This window comes from Macaca thibetana, chromosome 6 (genome assembly GCF_024542745.1).
Source record: "Macaca thibetana thibetana isolate TM-01 chromosome 6, ASM2454274v1, whole genome shotgun sequence".
NCBI classification, from domain to species: Eukaryota; Metazoa; Chordata; class Mammalia; order Primates; family Cercopithecidae; genus Macaca; species Macaca thibetana.
Genome location: NC_065583.1, coordinates 137,461,589 through 137,476,968, shown reverse-complemented (window position 1 = coordinate 137,476,968; position 15,380 = coordinate 137,461,589). Strand labels below are relative to the sequence as shown.

General features: G+C 40.1%; 1 protein-coding gene across 1 annotated transcript in view; it reads right to left on the bottom strand.

Annotated features, from left to right (window-relative positions):
• LOC126956186 (uncharacterized) overlaps positions 1-15,380 on the bottom strand; it is a 41,842-nt gene that overhangs the window by 14,694 nt on the left and 11,768 nt on the right. Inside the window, exon 2 of the mRNA XM_050793004.1 lies at positions 13,689-13,839. Within this exon, the coding sequence (XP_050648961.1) occupies positions 13,689-13,839 (151 nt within the window). The remainder of the gene's footprint in view (positions 1-13,688; positions 13,840-15,380) is intronic.

Genomic DNA, 15,380 nt, shown 5'->3' with positions numbered 1-15,380 from the left:
TAATTATTGCCTCAATTTCAGAACCTGTTATTGGTCTATTCAGGGATTCGACTTCTTCCTAGTTTAGTCTTGGGAGGGTGTTATGTGTCATGCCAGATGATTTTTAAGACTCCAGGCAATATTGAATTCTGCTCCAGTATATTCATGTATTTGAAATGACACACTGATATTAAAAGACACTACTTATTTTGTGGCCACAATCCATACCTATCAAACTGTTATTTCCCATAAATCTCATGATGGCATACGTTTTATTTGCCATTGAGTCCTGTTCGGTACTCTGCAAGCTTACCTGAGGAAGGAACAGCATTCATAGAGTATCCATTATGTCAAGAATATATCCTCCGAGGAACTGCAGTTATTTTGAGACTTTTTATTAATGGAGTATTTACTTTCTGCCAGGGACTCCATTAGACACAATGAAGGTACCTGGGAGAACAAGACAGAACAAGATCATGGAGTTCACATTCTGGTTTATCCAGGCAAAAATGACAGTGTGCATAGCAGATAATCAAATGTTGAGGCAAAGATTGTAAAGTCAAGGAAGAACGGAAGAGCTGGGACAGAGGATAAGGTGTATGTGAAGGTGTTTCCTACTTGAGGTGAGGTGGCCAGGAAGGAAGGCTGCTGCAAGGTGTAAGGATATGTAAACTGAGGTGGAAGAATGACAAGGAGCTGGCCATGCCAAGACAGGGAGGAAGAACACTTATTTCAGGCAGAATGTTTATGTTTCCAACATATTGGAAAGACCAATGGCTTAGTGGCAGGAAACTGCTTGCTAAAGAATTAAAAGCACATGGCTTATCCATCGTCTTCATGAGGGCCACAAGATGAGGAAAGGGTGGCAGTCAGTGTGGGTGCAAAGCAAATCATTCAGGGATTTTGAGGCCATGTATGGACTTTAATTGAGAGAGTGACATGATCAAACTTCTGTTGCAAGGCACCTCCTCCAAGGCAAAATACACCCCCAAAACACTAATAACTTTTTTAAATGAACAATGGGTATTAAAAAACACTTTCAACTATCTGAAAAATACAGATTACCTATTTATCCATCTCCCTATCCCAAACGCACAGTAGCCTCCAATGTGAACCACCGGGCCTTGATGAAGTGTTATTCTACTTTATGTTTCACACAGGAGTCTCCGCAGCTAGGGCCTCTGTAGTTCTCTGTTGGGTAGAACACTTATAGCCTGGGGCACATGTGAAGATTTTTAGGGCAGAGTTTACCCCCAACAGTCCTAAAGCTTCTTTTGGGGGCCTCCCCCATATCCTCAACCATGACCTCTGTTCTTCCAGGTCTCTAAACCTTCCTCTCATCCATTCTACCCATTATTTTATTTTTACCTTTATAGTTTTAATTTTAATTGATACATAATAGTTGTGCATATTTTCATGATAAATTTTGTGTTTGTAAAGATCAAATTAGTGTAATTTGGATATGTATCATTGTAAATGTTTGTCTTTTCTTCATGCTAGAAACATTGGAATTATTCTCTTCTGGCTATTATGAAATATGCAATAGATTATTATAAGCGTTAGTTAACCTACTGATTTATTGACTCCATTCTCCCCATTCTTGAGCCTGGTTGCTCACACAGAATCCCTGTTACAATGTTATAGATAGTTATGGTGTGAAATGATCCCCTGAAGTGTGATCCTCACCAAAAGCATTCATACTTCACAAGATAATTTTTTTAGGGAAATCCTGGCATTGGAGGTATAGTGAGAAGAACCAGATGGTAAGTAGGCGAGATATACCCTCTCAGTGAGGCAAGAGGGGCTTCTGCCCTGAGTGCTTTTTGAGGGTTCTACATATTAGAAGCTATTACACTCAGAAAAGAATGATTAAGTCATAAGTGAGTGTCTTTGTCACTTGGGATCCTGTGCTTGGTGTTGGTACCTTGTAATTCATAATCCTAAATACTGACTCTCATGACTAACACTGCTAAGGCCCCAGGGAAATGCTTGTCCACATTTCTTGGCCGGGGTGCCTGAAACAAAGGCAGCTGAGTGTAAAGGTTTGTGGATTGTTCTGTTAAAGTTAGAGATGGACACTACTTTGAAGTGTAGGGAGGTGTGAGCGATGGAAGAATTGAAGTAAGACAAACCAACATTTCAAATGTCTCCCTTTGGAAAACATGAATTCAAAAGATTATTTCCAGGTAGTCCTGAATATTCATTTTCTTGCTCTTTTGTGTGTTTTAATTAGCGGCTCTGGGGGTACTCATGAATTAGCTTGCAAACTGCAGTTGAGAGTATTTGTAACATTAAACAATTCATATAACTCTCAAAGATGTATTTATGTTGGTATGGACACAACATACTTGAAGAGTGATCGTGATTCTTTTCTTTTTTTTTCTTTTATTTTACTTTAAGTTCTGGGATACATGTGCAGAACATGGAGGTTTGTTACATAGGTATACATGTGCCATGGTAGTTTGCTGCACCTATCAGCCCATCATCTAGGTTTTAAGCCCCGCACGCATTATGTATTTGTCCTAATGCTCTTCCTCCCCTTGCACCCCACCCCTTGACAGGCCCCAGTGTGTGATATTCCCCTCCCTGTGTCCATGTGTTCTCATGTTCAACTCCCACTTATAAGTGAGAACATGTGGTGTTCGGTTTTCTGTTCCTGTGTTAGTTTGCGAAGAATGATGTCTTCCAGCTTCATCCATGTCTCTGCAAAGGACATGAACTCATTCTTTTTTATGGCTACATAGTATTTCATGGTGTGTATGTGTCACATTTTCTTTATCCATTCTATCATTGATGGATATCTGGATTGGTTACAAGCCTTTGCTAAGTAGTGCTGCAATAAATATGTCTGTGCATGTGTCTTTATAGTAGAATAATTTATAATCCTTTGGGTATATACCCAGTAATGGGATTGCTGGGTCAAATGGTATTTCTGATTCTAGATTCTTGAGGAATTACCACACTGTCTTCCACAATGGTTGAACTAATTTACACTCCCACTAACAGTGTAAAAGTGTTCCTGTTTCTCCACATCCTCTCCAGCATCTATTGCTTCCTGACTTTTTAATGATCGCCATTCTAACTGGCGTGAGATGGTATCTCATTGTGGTTTTGATTTGCATTTCTCTAACGACCAATGATGATTAACTTTTTTTCATATGTTTTTTGGCCACATAAATGTCTTCTTTTGAGAAGTGTCTGTTCATATCCTTTGCCTACTTTTTGGTGGTGTTTTTTTTCTTGTTGATTTGTTTAAGTTCCTTGTAGATTCTGGATATTAGACCTTTGTCAGATGGGTAGATTGCAAAATTTTTCTCCCATTCTGTAGGTTGCCTGTTCACTCTGAAGATTGTTTCTTTTGCTGTGCAGAAGTTCTTTAGTTTGATTAGATCCCATTTGTCAATTTTAGCTTCTGTTGCCATTGCTTTTGGTGTTTTAGTCATGAAGTCTTTGCTCATGCCTATGTCCTGAATGGCATTGCCTAGATTTTCTTCTAGGGTTTTTATGGTGTTGGGTTTTACATTTAAGTTTTTAATCCATCTTGAGTTAATTTTTGTATAAGATGTAAGGAAGGGGTCCAGTTTCAGTTTTCAAAATATGGCTAGCCAGTTTTCCCAGCACCATTTATTAAATAGGGAATCTTTTCCCCATTGCTTGTTTTTGTCACGTTTGTCGAAGATCAGATGGTTGTAGATGTGTGGTGTTATTTCTGAGGTTTCTGTTCTGTTCCATTGGTCTATCAGTTTTGGCACCAGTACCATGCTGTTTTGGTTACTGTAGCCTTGTAGTATAGTTGAAGTCAGTGTGATGCCTCCAACTTTGTTCTTTTTGCTTAGAATTGTCTTGGCTATACGGGCTCTTTTTTGGTTCCATATTTAAAGTAGTATTTTCTAATTCTGCAAAGAAAGTCACTGGTAGCCTGATGGGAATAGCATTGAATCTATAAACTACTTTGGGCAGTATGGCCATTTTCACAATATTGATTCTTCCTGTTCATGAGCATGGAATGTTTTTCCATTTGTTGGTGTCCTCTTTTATTTCCTTGAGCAGTGGTTTGTAGTTCTCCTTGAAGAGGTCCTTCACGTCCTTTATAAGTTGTACTCCTAGGTATTTTATTCTCTTTGTAGCCATTGTGAATGGGAGTTCACTCATGATTTGGCCCTCTGCTTGTCTATTGTTGGTGTATAGGAATGCTTGTGAATTTTGCACATTGAATTTATAGCCTGAGACTTTACTGAAGTGCTTATCAGCTGAAAGAGTTTTTGGGCTGAGACGACGGGGTTTTCTAAATATACAATCATGTCATCTGCAAACAGAGACAAATTGACTTTGTCACTTCCTATTGGAATACCCTTTATTTCTTTCTCTTGCCTGATTGCCATGGCCAAAACTTCCAATACTATGCTGAATAGGAGTGGTGAAAGAGGACATCATTGTCTCGTGCTGCTTTTCAAAGGGAATGCTTCCAGCTTTTGCCTATTCAGTATGATATTGGCTATGGATTTGTTATAAATAGCTCTTATTATTTTGAGATATGTTTCATCAATACCTAGTTTATTGAGAATTTTTAGTATGAAGTGATGTTGAATTTCATCAAAGGCCTTTTCTGCATCTATTGAGATAATCACGTGGTTTTTGTCATTGATTATATTTATGTGATGGATTATGTTTATTGATTTGTGTATGTTTAACAAGCCTTGCATCCCAGGGATGAAGTTGACTTGATCGTGATAGATAAACTTTTTGATGTACAGCTGGATTTGGTTTGCCAGTATTTTGTTGAGGATTTTCGCATCAATATTCATCAGGGATATTGGCCTGAAATTTTCTTTTTTTATTGTCTCTCTGCCAGGTTTTGGTATCAGGAGGATGCTGGCCTCATAAAATGAGTTAGGGAGGAGTCCTTTTTATTCTGTTGTTTGGAATAGTTTCAGAAGGAATGGTACCAGTTCTTCTTTGTATCTCTGGTAGAATTCGGCTGTGAATCAGTCTGGTCCTGGACTTTTTTTTTTGCTTGGTAGGCTATTAATTATTGCCTCAATTTCAGAACTTGTTATTGGTCCATTCAGGGATTTGGCTTCTTCCTGGTTTAGCCTTGGGAGGGTGTATGTGTCCAGGAATTTATCCATTTCTTCTAGATTTTCTAATTTATTTGCATAGAGATGTTTACAGTATTCGCTGTATACATCTCTATTTATCGTTTTTCATTGTGTCTACTTGGTTCTTCTCTCTTTTCTTCTTTATTAGTCTAGCTAGTGGTCCGTCTATTTTGTTAATCTTTTCAAAAAACCAGCTCTTGGGTTCCTTGACATTTTTGAAGGGTTTTTGTGTCCCTGTCTCCTTCAGTTCTGCTCTGATCTTACTTATTTCTTGTCTTCTGCTAGCTTTTGAATTTGTTTGCTCTTGCTTCTCTAGTTCTTTTAAGTGTGATGTTAGGGTGTTGATTTTAGACCTTTCCAGTTCTCCTTTGTGGGCATTTAGGGCTATAAATTGCTCTCTTAACACTGCTTTAGCTGTGGCCTAGAGATTCTGATACATTGTCTCTCTGTTCTTATTGGTTTCAAAGAACTTATTTATTTCTACCTGTATTTCATTATTTACCCAGTAGTCATTCAGGAGCAGGTTGTTCAATTTCCATGTAGTTGTGTGGATTTTAGTGAGTTTCTTAATCCTGAGTTCTAATTTGATTGCACTGTGGTCTGAGAGAATGTTTGTTATGATTTTCATTCTTTTGCATTTGCTGAGGAGTGTTTTACTTCCAATTATGTGATTGATTTTAGAATATGTGCGATGTGGCACTGAGAAGAATGTATATTCTGTTGATTTAGGGTAGAGAGTTCTGTAGCTGTCTATTAGGTCCACTTGGTCCAGAGCTGAGTTCAAGTCCTGAATATCCTTGTTAATTTTCTGTCTCATTGATCTGTCTAATATTGACAGTGGGATGTTAAAGTCTCCCACTATTATTGTGTGGGAGTCTAAGTATCTTTATAGGTCTCTAAGAACTTATTTTATGAATCTGGGTGCTCCTGTATTGGGTGCATGTATATTTAGGATAGTTAGCTCTTGTTGCATTGATCCCTTTACCGTGATGTGATGCCCTTCTTTTTCTTTTTTGATCTTTGTTGGTTTAAAGTCTGTTTTATCAGAGACTAGGGTTGCAACCCCTGCTTTTTTTTTTTTTTTTTTTTTTTTTTTTGCTTTCCATTTGGTTGGTAAATATTCCTCCATCCCTTTATTTTGAGCCTATGTGTGTCTTTGCACGTGAGATGGGTCTCCTGAATACAGCATACTGATGTGTCTTGACTCTATTCAATTTGCCAGTCTGTGTCTTTTAATTGGGGCATTTGACCCGTTTACATTTAAGATTAATATTGTTATGTGTGAATTTGATCCTAGTCATCATGATACTAGCTGGTTATTTTGCAAATTAGTTGATGCTGTTTATTCATAGTGTCTTTCGTCTTTATATTTTGGTGTGTTTTTGCAGTGGCTGGTACTGGTTTTTCCTTTTCATATTTAGTGCTTCCTTCAGGAGCTCTTGTAAGGCAGGCCTGGTGGTGGCAAAGTCCCTCAGCATTTGTTGTCTGGAAAGGATTTTATTTCTCCTTAGCTTATGAAACTTAGTTTGACTGAATATGAAATTCTGGGCTGAAAATTCTTTTCTTTAAGAATGTTGAATATTGGCCCCCACTCTCTTCTGGTTTGTAGGGTTTCTGCAGAGAGACCTACTGTTAATCTGATGAGCTTCCCTTTGTAGGTAACCTGACTTTCTCTCTGGCTGCCCTTAATATTTTTTCCTTTGTTTCACCTTGGGAGAATATGACAATTATGTGTCTTGGGGTTGCTCTTCTCAAGGAGTATCTTAGTGGTGTTCTCTGTATTTCCTGAATTTGAATGTTGGCCTGCCTTGCTGGGTTGGGAAAGTTATCTTGGATATTATCCTGAAGTGTGTTTTCCAACTTGGTTCCATTTTCCCCATCACTTTCAGGTACACCAATCAATCATAGGTTTGGTCTTTTCACATAGTGCCATATTTCTGAGGCTTTGTTTGTTTCCTTTCATTCTTTTTTCTCTAATCTTGTCTTCACACTTTATTTCAGTAAGTTGATCTTCAATCTCTGATATCCTTTCTTCCACTTGATTGATTCGGCTATTGATACTTGTGTATGCTTCCCGAAGTTCTTGTGCTGTGTTTTTCAGCTCCATCAGGTCATTTATGTTCTTCTCTAAACTGATTATGCTAGTTAGCCGTTCCTCTAACCTTTTATCAAGATTCTTAGCTTCCTTGCATTGAGTTAGAACATGCTCCTTTAGCTCAGAAGAGTTTGTTATTACCCACCTTGTGAAGCCTACTTCTGTCAATTCGCCAGTCTCATTCTCTGTCCAGTTTTGTGCCCTTCCTGGAGAGGAGTTCTGATTATTTGGAGAAGAAGAGGCATTCTGGTTTTTGGAATTTTCAGCACTTTTGGTCTTTTTTTTGTTGTTTTCATCTTTGTGGATTTATCTACCTTTGATTTTTGGGGCTGATAACCTTTGGATGGGATTTTTGTGTGAGGGTCCTTTACGTTGATGTTGATGTTGTTGCTTTCTATTTGTTAATTTTTCTTCCAACAGGCCCCTCTTCTGCAGGTCTGCTGCAGTTTGCTGGAGGTTCACTCCAGACCCTGCTCACCTGGGTATCAGCAGTGAAGGCTGCAGAATAGCAAAGATTGCTGCCTTGCCTTCCTCTGGAAGCTTCTTCCCAGAGGGGCACCAGCCTGATGCCAGCTGGAGCTCTCCTGTATGAGGTGTCTGTCAACCCCTGTTGGGAGGTTTTTCCCAGTCAGGAAGCATGGGGGTGAGGGGCCCACTTGAAGAGGCAGTCTGTCCCTTAGCAGAGCTGGGACGGTGTGCTGGGAGAATTGCTCTTGTCAGGATCAGCTGCTCTCTTCAAAGCTGGCAGATAGGAATGATTAAATCCACTGAAGCTGTGCCCATAGCCGCCCCTTCCCCCAGGTGTTCTGTCCCAAATGGGGGTTTTGTCTGTAAGTCCCTAACTGGGGCTGTTATCTTTCCTTCAGAGATGCCCCGCCCAGTGAGGAGGAATCTAGAGAAGCAGTCTGGCCACAGCCCCTTTGCCAGACCCAACACAGGTTTCCCAGCCTCCTTAGCACTGTTGGGGAAAACTGCCTACTAAAGCCTCAGTAACGGCAGACACCCCTCCTGCCCCCAAGTTCGATCATCCCAGGTCAACTTCAGACTGCTGTGCTGGCAGCGAGAATTTCAAGCCAGCGGATCTACTTTGCTGGGCTCCGTGGGAATGGGACCCCCTGAGTGAGACAGCCTGGCTCCCTGGCTTCACCCCTCTTTCCAGGGCAGCAAACGGTTCTGTCTTGCTGGGTTTCCAGGTGCCACTGGGGTACGAAAAAGACTCCTGCTGCTAGCTCAGTGTGTGCTCAACAGCCGCCCAGTTTTGTGCTTGAAACCCAGGGCCCTGGTGGTGTAGGCACATGAGGGAATCTCCTGATCTGCCAATTGCAAAAACCATGGGAAAAGCGTAGTAACCCAGCCCAGGTAGTACAGTCCCTTATGGCTTCCCTTGGCTGTAGGAAGGGAGGCCCCTGGCACCTTGCACTTCCCAGGCTGTACCCACTGCCTAACCAGTCCCAATAAGATAAACTGGGTACCTCAGTTGGAAATGCAGACATCACCTGCCTTCTGCATTGGTCTCGCTGGGTACTGCAGACCGGAGCTGTTCCTATTAGGCCATCTTGAGAAATTCCCAATAGTGATTATTTTCATTGGCTGCTGAACAGACAGCAAACAGCAAACTCAAGAATAGCAAAAGTTTTGTTTTTATAGTAATAGTTTATAAAATTTATTTAAATTATCACAAATTAAGAATTTCACTTTTATTTAAATAATTTTAATTTTAAATGTTGGTAATTGTAATTTGTACCTTTTTTTGAGACGGAGTCTCACTCTGTCGCCCAGGCTGGAGTGCAGTGGCCAGATCTCAGCCCACTGCAAGCTCGGCCTCCCGGGTATACGCCATTCTCCTGCCTCAGCCTCCCAAGTAGCTGGGACTACAGGTGCCTGCCACCACACTGGGCTAGTTTTTTGTATATTTTTAGTAGAGACGGGGTTTCACTGTGTTAGCCAGGATGGTCTCGATCTCCTGACCTCGTGATCCACCCATCTCGGCCTCCCAAAGTGCTGGAATTACAGGCTTGAGCCACCGCACCTGGCCTGTATTTTTTATTTTAAATAATTTTGACTACTTCAGAAGAAAATAACATCTTTCAAAAACTTATGAAAAATCATTTTTACTTTTCCAATTTTGCATTTATTTTAATTTACAGATTTTGATGAAGGTCTGTTTAAATTTGTAAACTTTGAATATTATTTGCTTTATTTTCAATCCTTTAGATCAGGAGTCCCCAACCCTCGACCCTGGACCAGTACTGGTATGTGACCTGTTAGGAACCAGGCTGCACAGCAGGAGGTGAGTGGCAGGCAAGCAGGCATTGCCACCTGCGCCCCACCTACTGTCAGATCAGTGGAGGCATTAGATTCTCATAGGAGCACAACCACTATTGTGAACTGCACATGCGAGGGATCTAGGTTGTGTGCTTTTTATGAGAATCTAATGCCTGATGATCTGAGGTGGAACAGTTTCATCCCAAAACCATCCCCCTCCCTGTCCCCTGGAAAAATTGTCTTCCACGAAACTAGTCCCTGGTGCCAAAAAGGTTGGCGACTGCTGCTTTAGATCACTGGGAATGAAATGAGTACAATTTGCAATTGTGACAAATTGAAAATACAAAAGCAGAGTTCAGAAAAGAAAAAAAAACTGTAAGGGAAAAACAGTAAATCTTCAAAGAAGCAGTCTGCTTAAATATTTAAAAATGACTAAAAAGGAAAGTGAGCAGGCTTTTATCAGGTATGACCCATATAAAATTTGCAAATAACAACATTAACAATTCTTTTTATTAAAGTCAGTTTTTTGAGGCATAATTTACAAATAGCAAAAGTCACACTTTTTAGGTGTTCAGTTTTACATGTTTTGACAAAATGTATACTATTACGTAACCAGGGCCACAGTCAAGCTATGGAATATTTCCACCAATCCAGAAAGCTCTTCTGTGCCCCTCTATAGTCTATCCATACCCTCACTCCCCAGCTCCCAAGTCCTGGCAAACTTTTATCTGACTTCTCTCTCTATGGTTTTGTCTTTTCCAGAATGTCATGTAAATGGAATTCATACTGTATATGCTGTGGTATTTTGTGTCTGACATCTTGTGCTTAGCACAATCCTTTTGAGAGTCATTCATGTCATTGCAAGTATCAACTGATCATTTCCTTTCATTGCTGATGTATTCAATTCCATTCCATATTGCCATATTTTCCATTTTGTAAAGGTATCCATTTACGGGTTGATGGGCATTTGAGTTGTTTCCAGTTTTGGATGATTATGAATAAAGGTGCTGTAAACCTTCCTGTACAGGTCTCTGGGTGCACATATGTTTTTATTTCTTTCAGGTTAATACCTAGGCATGCATTGCTGGATCATATAGTAAGTGTATGTTTAACTTTGAAAGAAACTACCAAAGTATGTTCCAAAGTGGCTGCACCATTTTGCACCTCCATCAGCAGTGTGTGAGGGTCTCCCTCTGTCTACATCTTTGCTAGACCTTGGTATTGTAAGTTTTAAATTTTTTTTTCCAATTTAGCCATTTTAACAGATAGCAAATTCTCTAATTACTGATCAGAACAATTAAATTGAGCAACAAAATTATTATTATCAACAACACAACTCAAATAGGTCAGATACAATCTGGCAACTTCATATTACTGGTTAAAATGATAAGAAATGTGTGGATCTCAATTAACATTCTTACCCAGAGTCTACTATACCTTTTCCCTACTCTGCAGTTTCCTCTTAGGGGAAGTGTGTTTACTCTTTGGTGTCTGTCTGAGACTCTGCCTCGTGAAGGACAGCTGATACCTCACTCTGCAGCTCCTGCTAGAAGGGAAACTTCAGGATCCAACCTTTCCTCTCGTGCTACCCTGTCTCCTCCATACTAGGGATGAAAGAATAGTCAACACACCACTCGGAGACTCTGCCAGCCACTAGTCTAGAAAATAGGACCTATGTTTAGGTAGCTTTTTGTGTAATGAACTTCCATGGCTCCAATGCCACGTGATGGAATAGTGAATGACACTGAGAAGAGGCTGTGAGCAGTGGAGCCTTCATTCTGAAAGCTGTCAGTATAAGGAGTCTCATGGGGTGTAGCAAATGGTAGCATGCTCTATTCATCCCATCACTGCTGAGACCCTGAGTAGGGCCCAGTCTCTGATGAGTTCAGCTTCAGGATTCTTAAATCCTAGGGTGTGGCATTGGTGGCCTTTCCTAGTAGGAGAGTAAGAGTCAGAAACTATCTAATTAACCTTGAATGACTCTATTAATCTTTTCAGTAGATTATAAAGAATACCACTAGGGGAAAGTGTACTTCCTCAACTTCAGATTCAGTAAAAACAGCATTCACTAGATCAAGATACTGCCTCTTCCTGACCATGAGAATGTGTCCTCACAGGAGCTGTGGTGTTTTGTGATCTACCAGCTGCAGGCTGGGGTGTAATATTTTCTGATCTGACATTTGGAGAACATTCAAATATTTAAGGGCACTCATCTTTCCTCTCAGTTATCTCTTCTTTCGAGGATCATAAAAACCTTGAGAAATGTCAAGCTTCTTTTTCAGATTTTCTTCATTGAATACAATATCTCATTTTGTTTTTTAGCCCTTCTAATGAATTTGGGCTATCATCTTATACCCATTAAACTGGCAAGTCAACTTTTCCAAAAGACTGACTATATGTAAACTATTCATAGGCAGCTATATATTTTGTGTTCATTTAATATAACTTAGGGATTGACCATGCAGGAGGTGGAGTTGGACAACCTGGGTTCAAAGACTTAGGCTATCATACTGTCTTTGAACCCAAGTTGTCCTATCATACTGTTTCTTAAAATGTGAATGTCCTACAAATTTCCTTATTCATTTATTTTGGAAATTTCTTGATAGTTGATGTTATTACTTTCATGTACACAAATAGTTAAGAAGATAAGTACTTTAAAAAGTAAGTACACTTTAATAATTAGTCAAGCAGTAATTTTTGTTGCATTTTCTTGCAATAAAATGCTATATAATCTTGGGCAAGAAATTTATCTTCAGAGATGTTTTCTTTTTTTTCTTTAAAAAAACTTAGATTGAGATTCAGCAAGCATAAAGTGTATTAATCAGTGTATAGCTTGGTGAATTGTTTTATGCATTCATGGAATCACATTAATTATTGTTACATTTTATTCTCAGAAAAATACATATGCATTAAACCCTAACTGGCTGGTAGGATTTCAACATGTAAAGCACACAAGGAGTGTTTTACTCAGTTACAGCTAGAATACTTTATTATATCTGAAAGTGAATATTCACATACTGACAAAACTCATGACAAACTTTGTATGACACACATTGTTACATTGATTCTATATGATGTTAGCCTACATATATGTTATGATGTTAATCTTGGTCTCTTGATTAAGTATACTATAACTCTGATCAAATATTTCTTTTCTTATTTGTGTGCTTCACTGTTCAAATATATCATCTACAGAGTCTTAAATGCTACTACAAAGCCATTATCATATCAAACGTCTGTAAATGTTATCGAATCATGTGGCGGCCCCAAAGTAGTTCAGGACCTATTCTGGTTCTGGGGGCTCCCCGATTCACAGATTGTTTTTTGCTCAATTAAACTGTTAACTTTAATTTGTTTAAAGTTTTTTTTTTTTTTTTTTAGATGGAGTTTCACATTTTTTGCCTAGGCTGGAGTGCAATGGCACAATCTCGGCTCACTGCAACCCCTGCCTCCCCGGTGCAAGAGGTTATCCTGTCTCAGCCTCCCAAGTAGCTGGGATTACAGGCATGCACCACCACGCCCAGCTAATTTTGTATTTTTAGTAGAGATGGGGCTTCACTGTGTTGGCCAGGCTGGTCTCAAACTCCTGATCTCAGGTGATCCACTGCTTTGGCCTCCCAAAGTGCTGGGATTATAGACCTCAGCCACGGCGCCCAGCTTTTTTTTTTTTTTTTTTTTTTTGGAGTAGGAATAAAACATCTCACTCTTGCCTGGAGGATCCAGGTCACTTTGACACATGGCAGTGCCCCTTATTGCCAACTCAGATGTTTGGCAGATAAGATGTTTGAATGCAGCATTTCACATTCATCTTAACTTTGTAGTTTCTTAGCAAATAGAACCCTTGGTTCTCTTTGCAGTCCAGACTTGATGTTGACTTACTTATCAAAATATTACTCAGATAAATTTTACTTAACTCTATGCTTCCCCAAAACCCTATTTAAAAATCTATCTTTTTTGCTCATTTAATGAGACATCTTTCTGCTGTGTGATCTTTGCAAAGATCGATGAACCTGCTCTGTTGGATTACATGTCTTAAGATAATTAGGGTAGGACAATAGGTTTTGTTAGTTATGTTTTTAAAGATAAGAAAACTGAGGATCAAGAAGATTAAACGAAGTATTCAAGATGTCATGGTAATACATGGCCACAGAATTCAAACCGAGATCTGAAGCGTAATGAAGCCCAATCCTTTTCCACAGTGCCACTCTGACCTTCCCGCTTTTGCCTCGTCCAGCTGATTATTGCATTACCTTTGTTTAACAATCACACCTGCTATGAAGCCACAAAATCCACTCTGACCACTTTGCTCTTTCTCATCACAGTTAGTGTCCAGTTTGGACGTAAGCCTCTGTTTCTCAAAGTATGGTTTCAGTTTCACAATACTGCTCTCTGCCAAGATCCCTAATGAACCATCCAACCATCCAACACTTAGTTCTGAGTTCCTTTCTTCCTCAGCCGCACCAATCAGCAAATATTTCTAACAACACGCTCTGGGTCTTCACACATTCATACCTTGTCCTCGTGCTGTTTCCTGACCTTGCAATTCCTTGCCCCAAATTCTCTGCTTATACAAATCTGTTTTTTACTTTTTAAATATCGTATCAAGCTTCCTTGTTGCAAACAAAAAACGCATGCTAGTCGGTTTCATTAGATAGGTAATTTATAAAGGATATTAGATATTTCACAGAAGTTTTCTTAAACTTAAAGGCTGCTTTGCAGAACTGGTCTAGTGTAGATAGCACCCCTGCTGCCTGGACGCAAATAACACAGTTTTCACCTCTGACACTAGGAGGTGCTAGACCATTTCCTGCTGCTGTATTGGGAGCTTGGTATCTCTGCTACTACCCTCATCAGGACTAACCAGATTGGCACTTCATCTACGTTATGAGCCTCTAAGGGAAGTCTTGCATGGGTACATCTGACTGGCAGAGCCTAGGTCACATGCCTGCTCTGCAGCTACAAGGGAAGCTGGGAAAAGAAGTTTTTGTTTCTATCTTAAGGAGACACACACCTCTAAAGTGGGAATGTCCCACTAAACAGGAAGGGCATTCAAATAGTAGGGATGCCAAGTAAGAATGATAAATATTCATTACACTGGGGTCGAGTTAAAAAAATCTCCTGACCTGGAAAGTCTCTATAGCAGCAAGACTTAAGAGCTCTTTGTGTTGTCCCTCAGGTATTCACCTTTCTGCCGAGTTACAGTTGTAACAGATGTGATTCATACCTCTCCCATATCTCCTCATCCTTATTTCAGTTTGTGATTTCCAACTGCCATGACAGTACTTTTTTTTCTTGCCTGAGGGCTTTTTCTGGCCATTTAGCTTTATCACATTTGCCAGTGCTGTAGGCTGAAAGTATGGGGGAATTGACACAGGCCAGGAGCAGCCCTCAACCAATGTCTAGCAGATGGTAGATAAATACCTCAGCTACTTTGTTACTAGAGGGGGATAGCCCTGAAGCATGTGTTTAGTAATACCCCCCAGCATTTCCCTAGTGGGAATAAGCTCAGACACCTACAGTGGCGACCGGCTTGATAACTCCTTTATTGGCTCTCTTCCCTTCCTGTCTCACTCCCCTGTCAATGTCTCCTTCCCATCCCAACTACTTGCACTTAAACTTTTGTTTCAGAGTCAGCATCTGGCTGAAACCCTGAGTAAGACAACTCTCTTCCTTTCTCTCCCATTCTTTTTTTGTTTTGTTTTGTTTTTGTTTTTGTTTTTTGAGACAGAGTCTGTCTGTGTCACCCAGGCTGGAGTGCAGTGGTGCGATCTTGGCTCACTGCAACCTCTGCCTCCTGGGTTCAAGTGATTCTCCTCCTCAGCCTCCCGAGTAGCTGGGACTACCAGTGCACGCCACGATGCCCAGCTAATTTTTGCACTTTTAGTAGACACAGGGTTTGACCATGTTTGCCAGGCTGGTCTTAAGCTCCTGACCTCAAATGA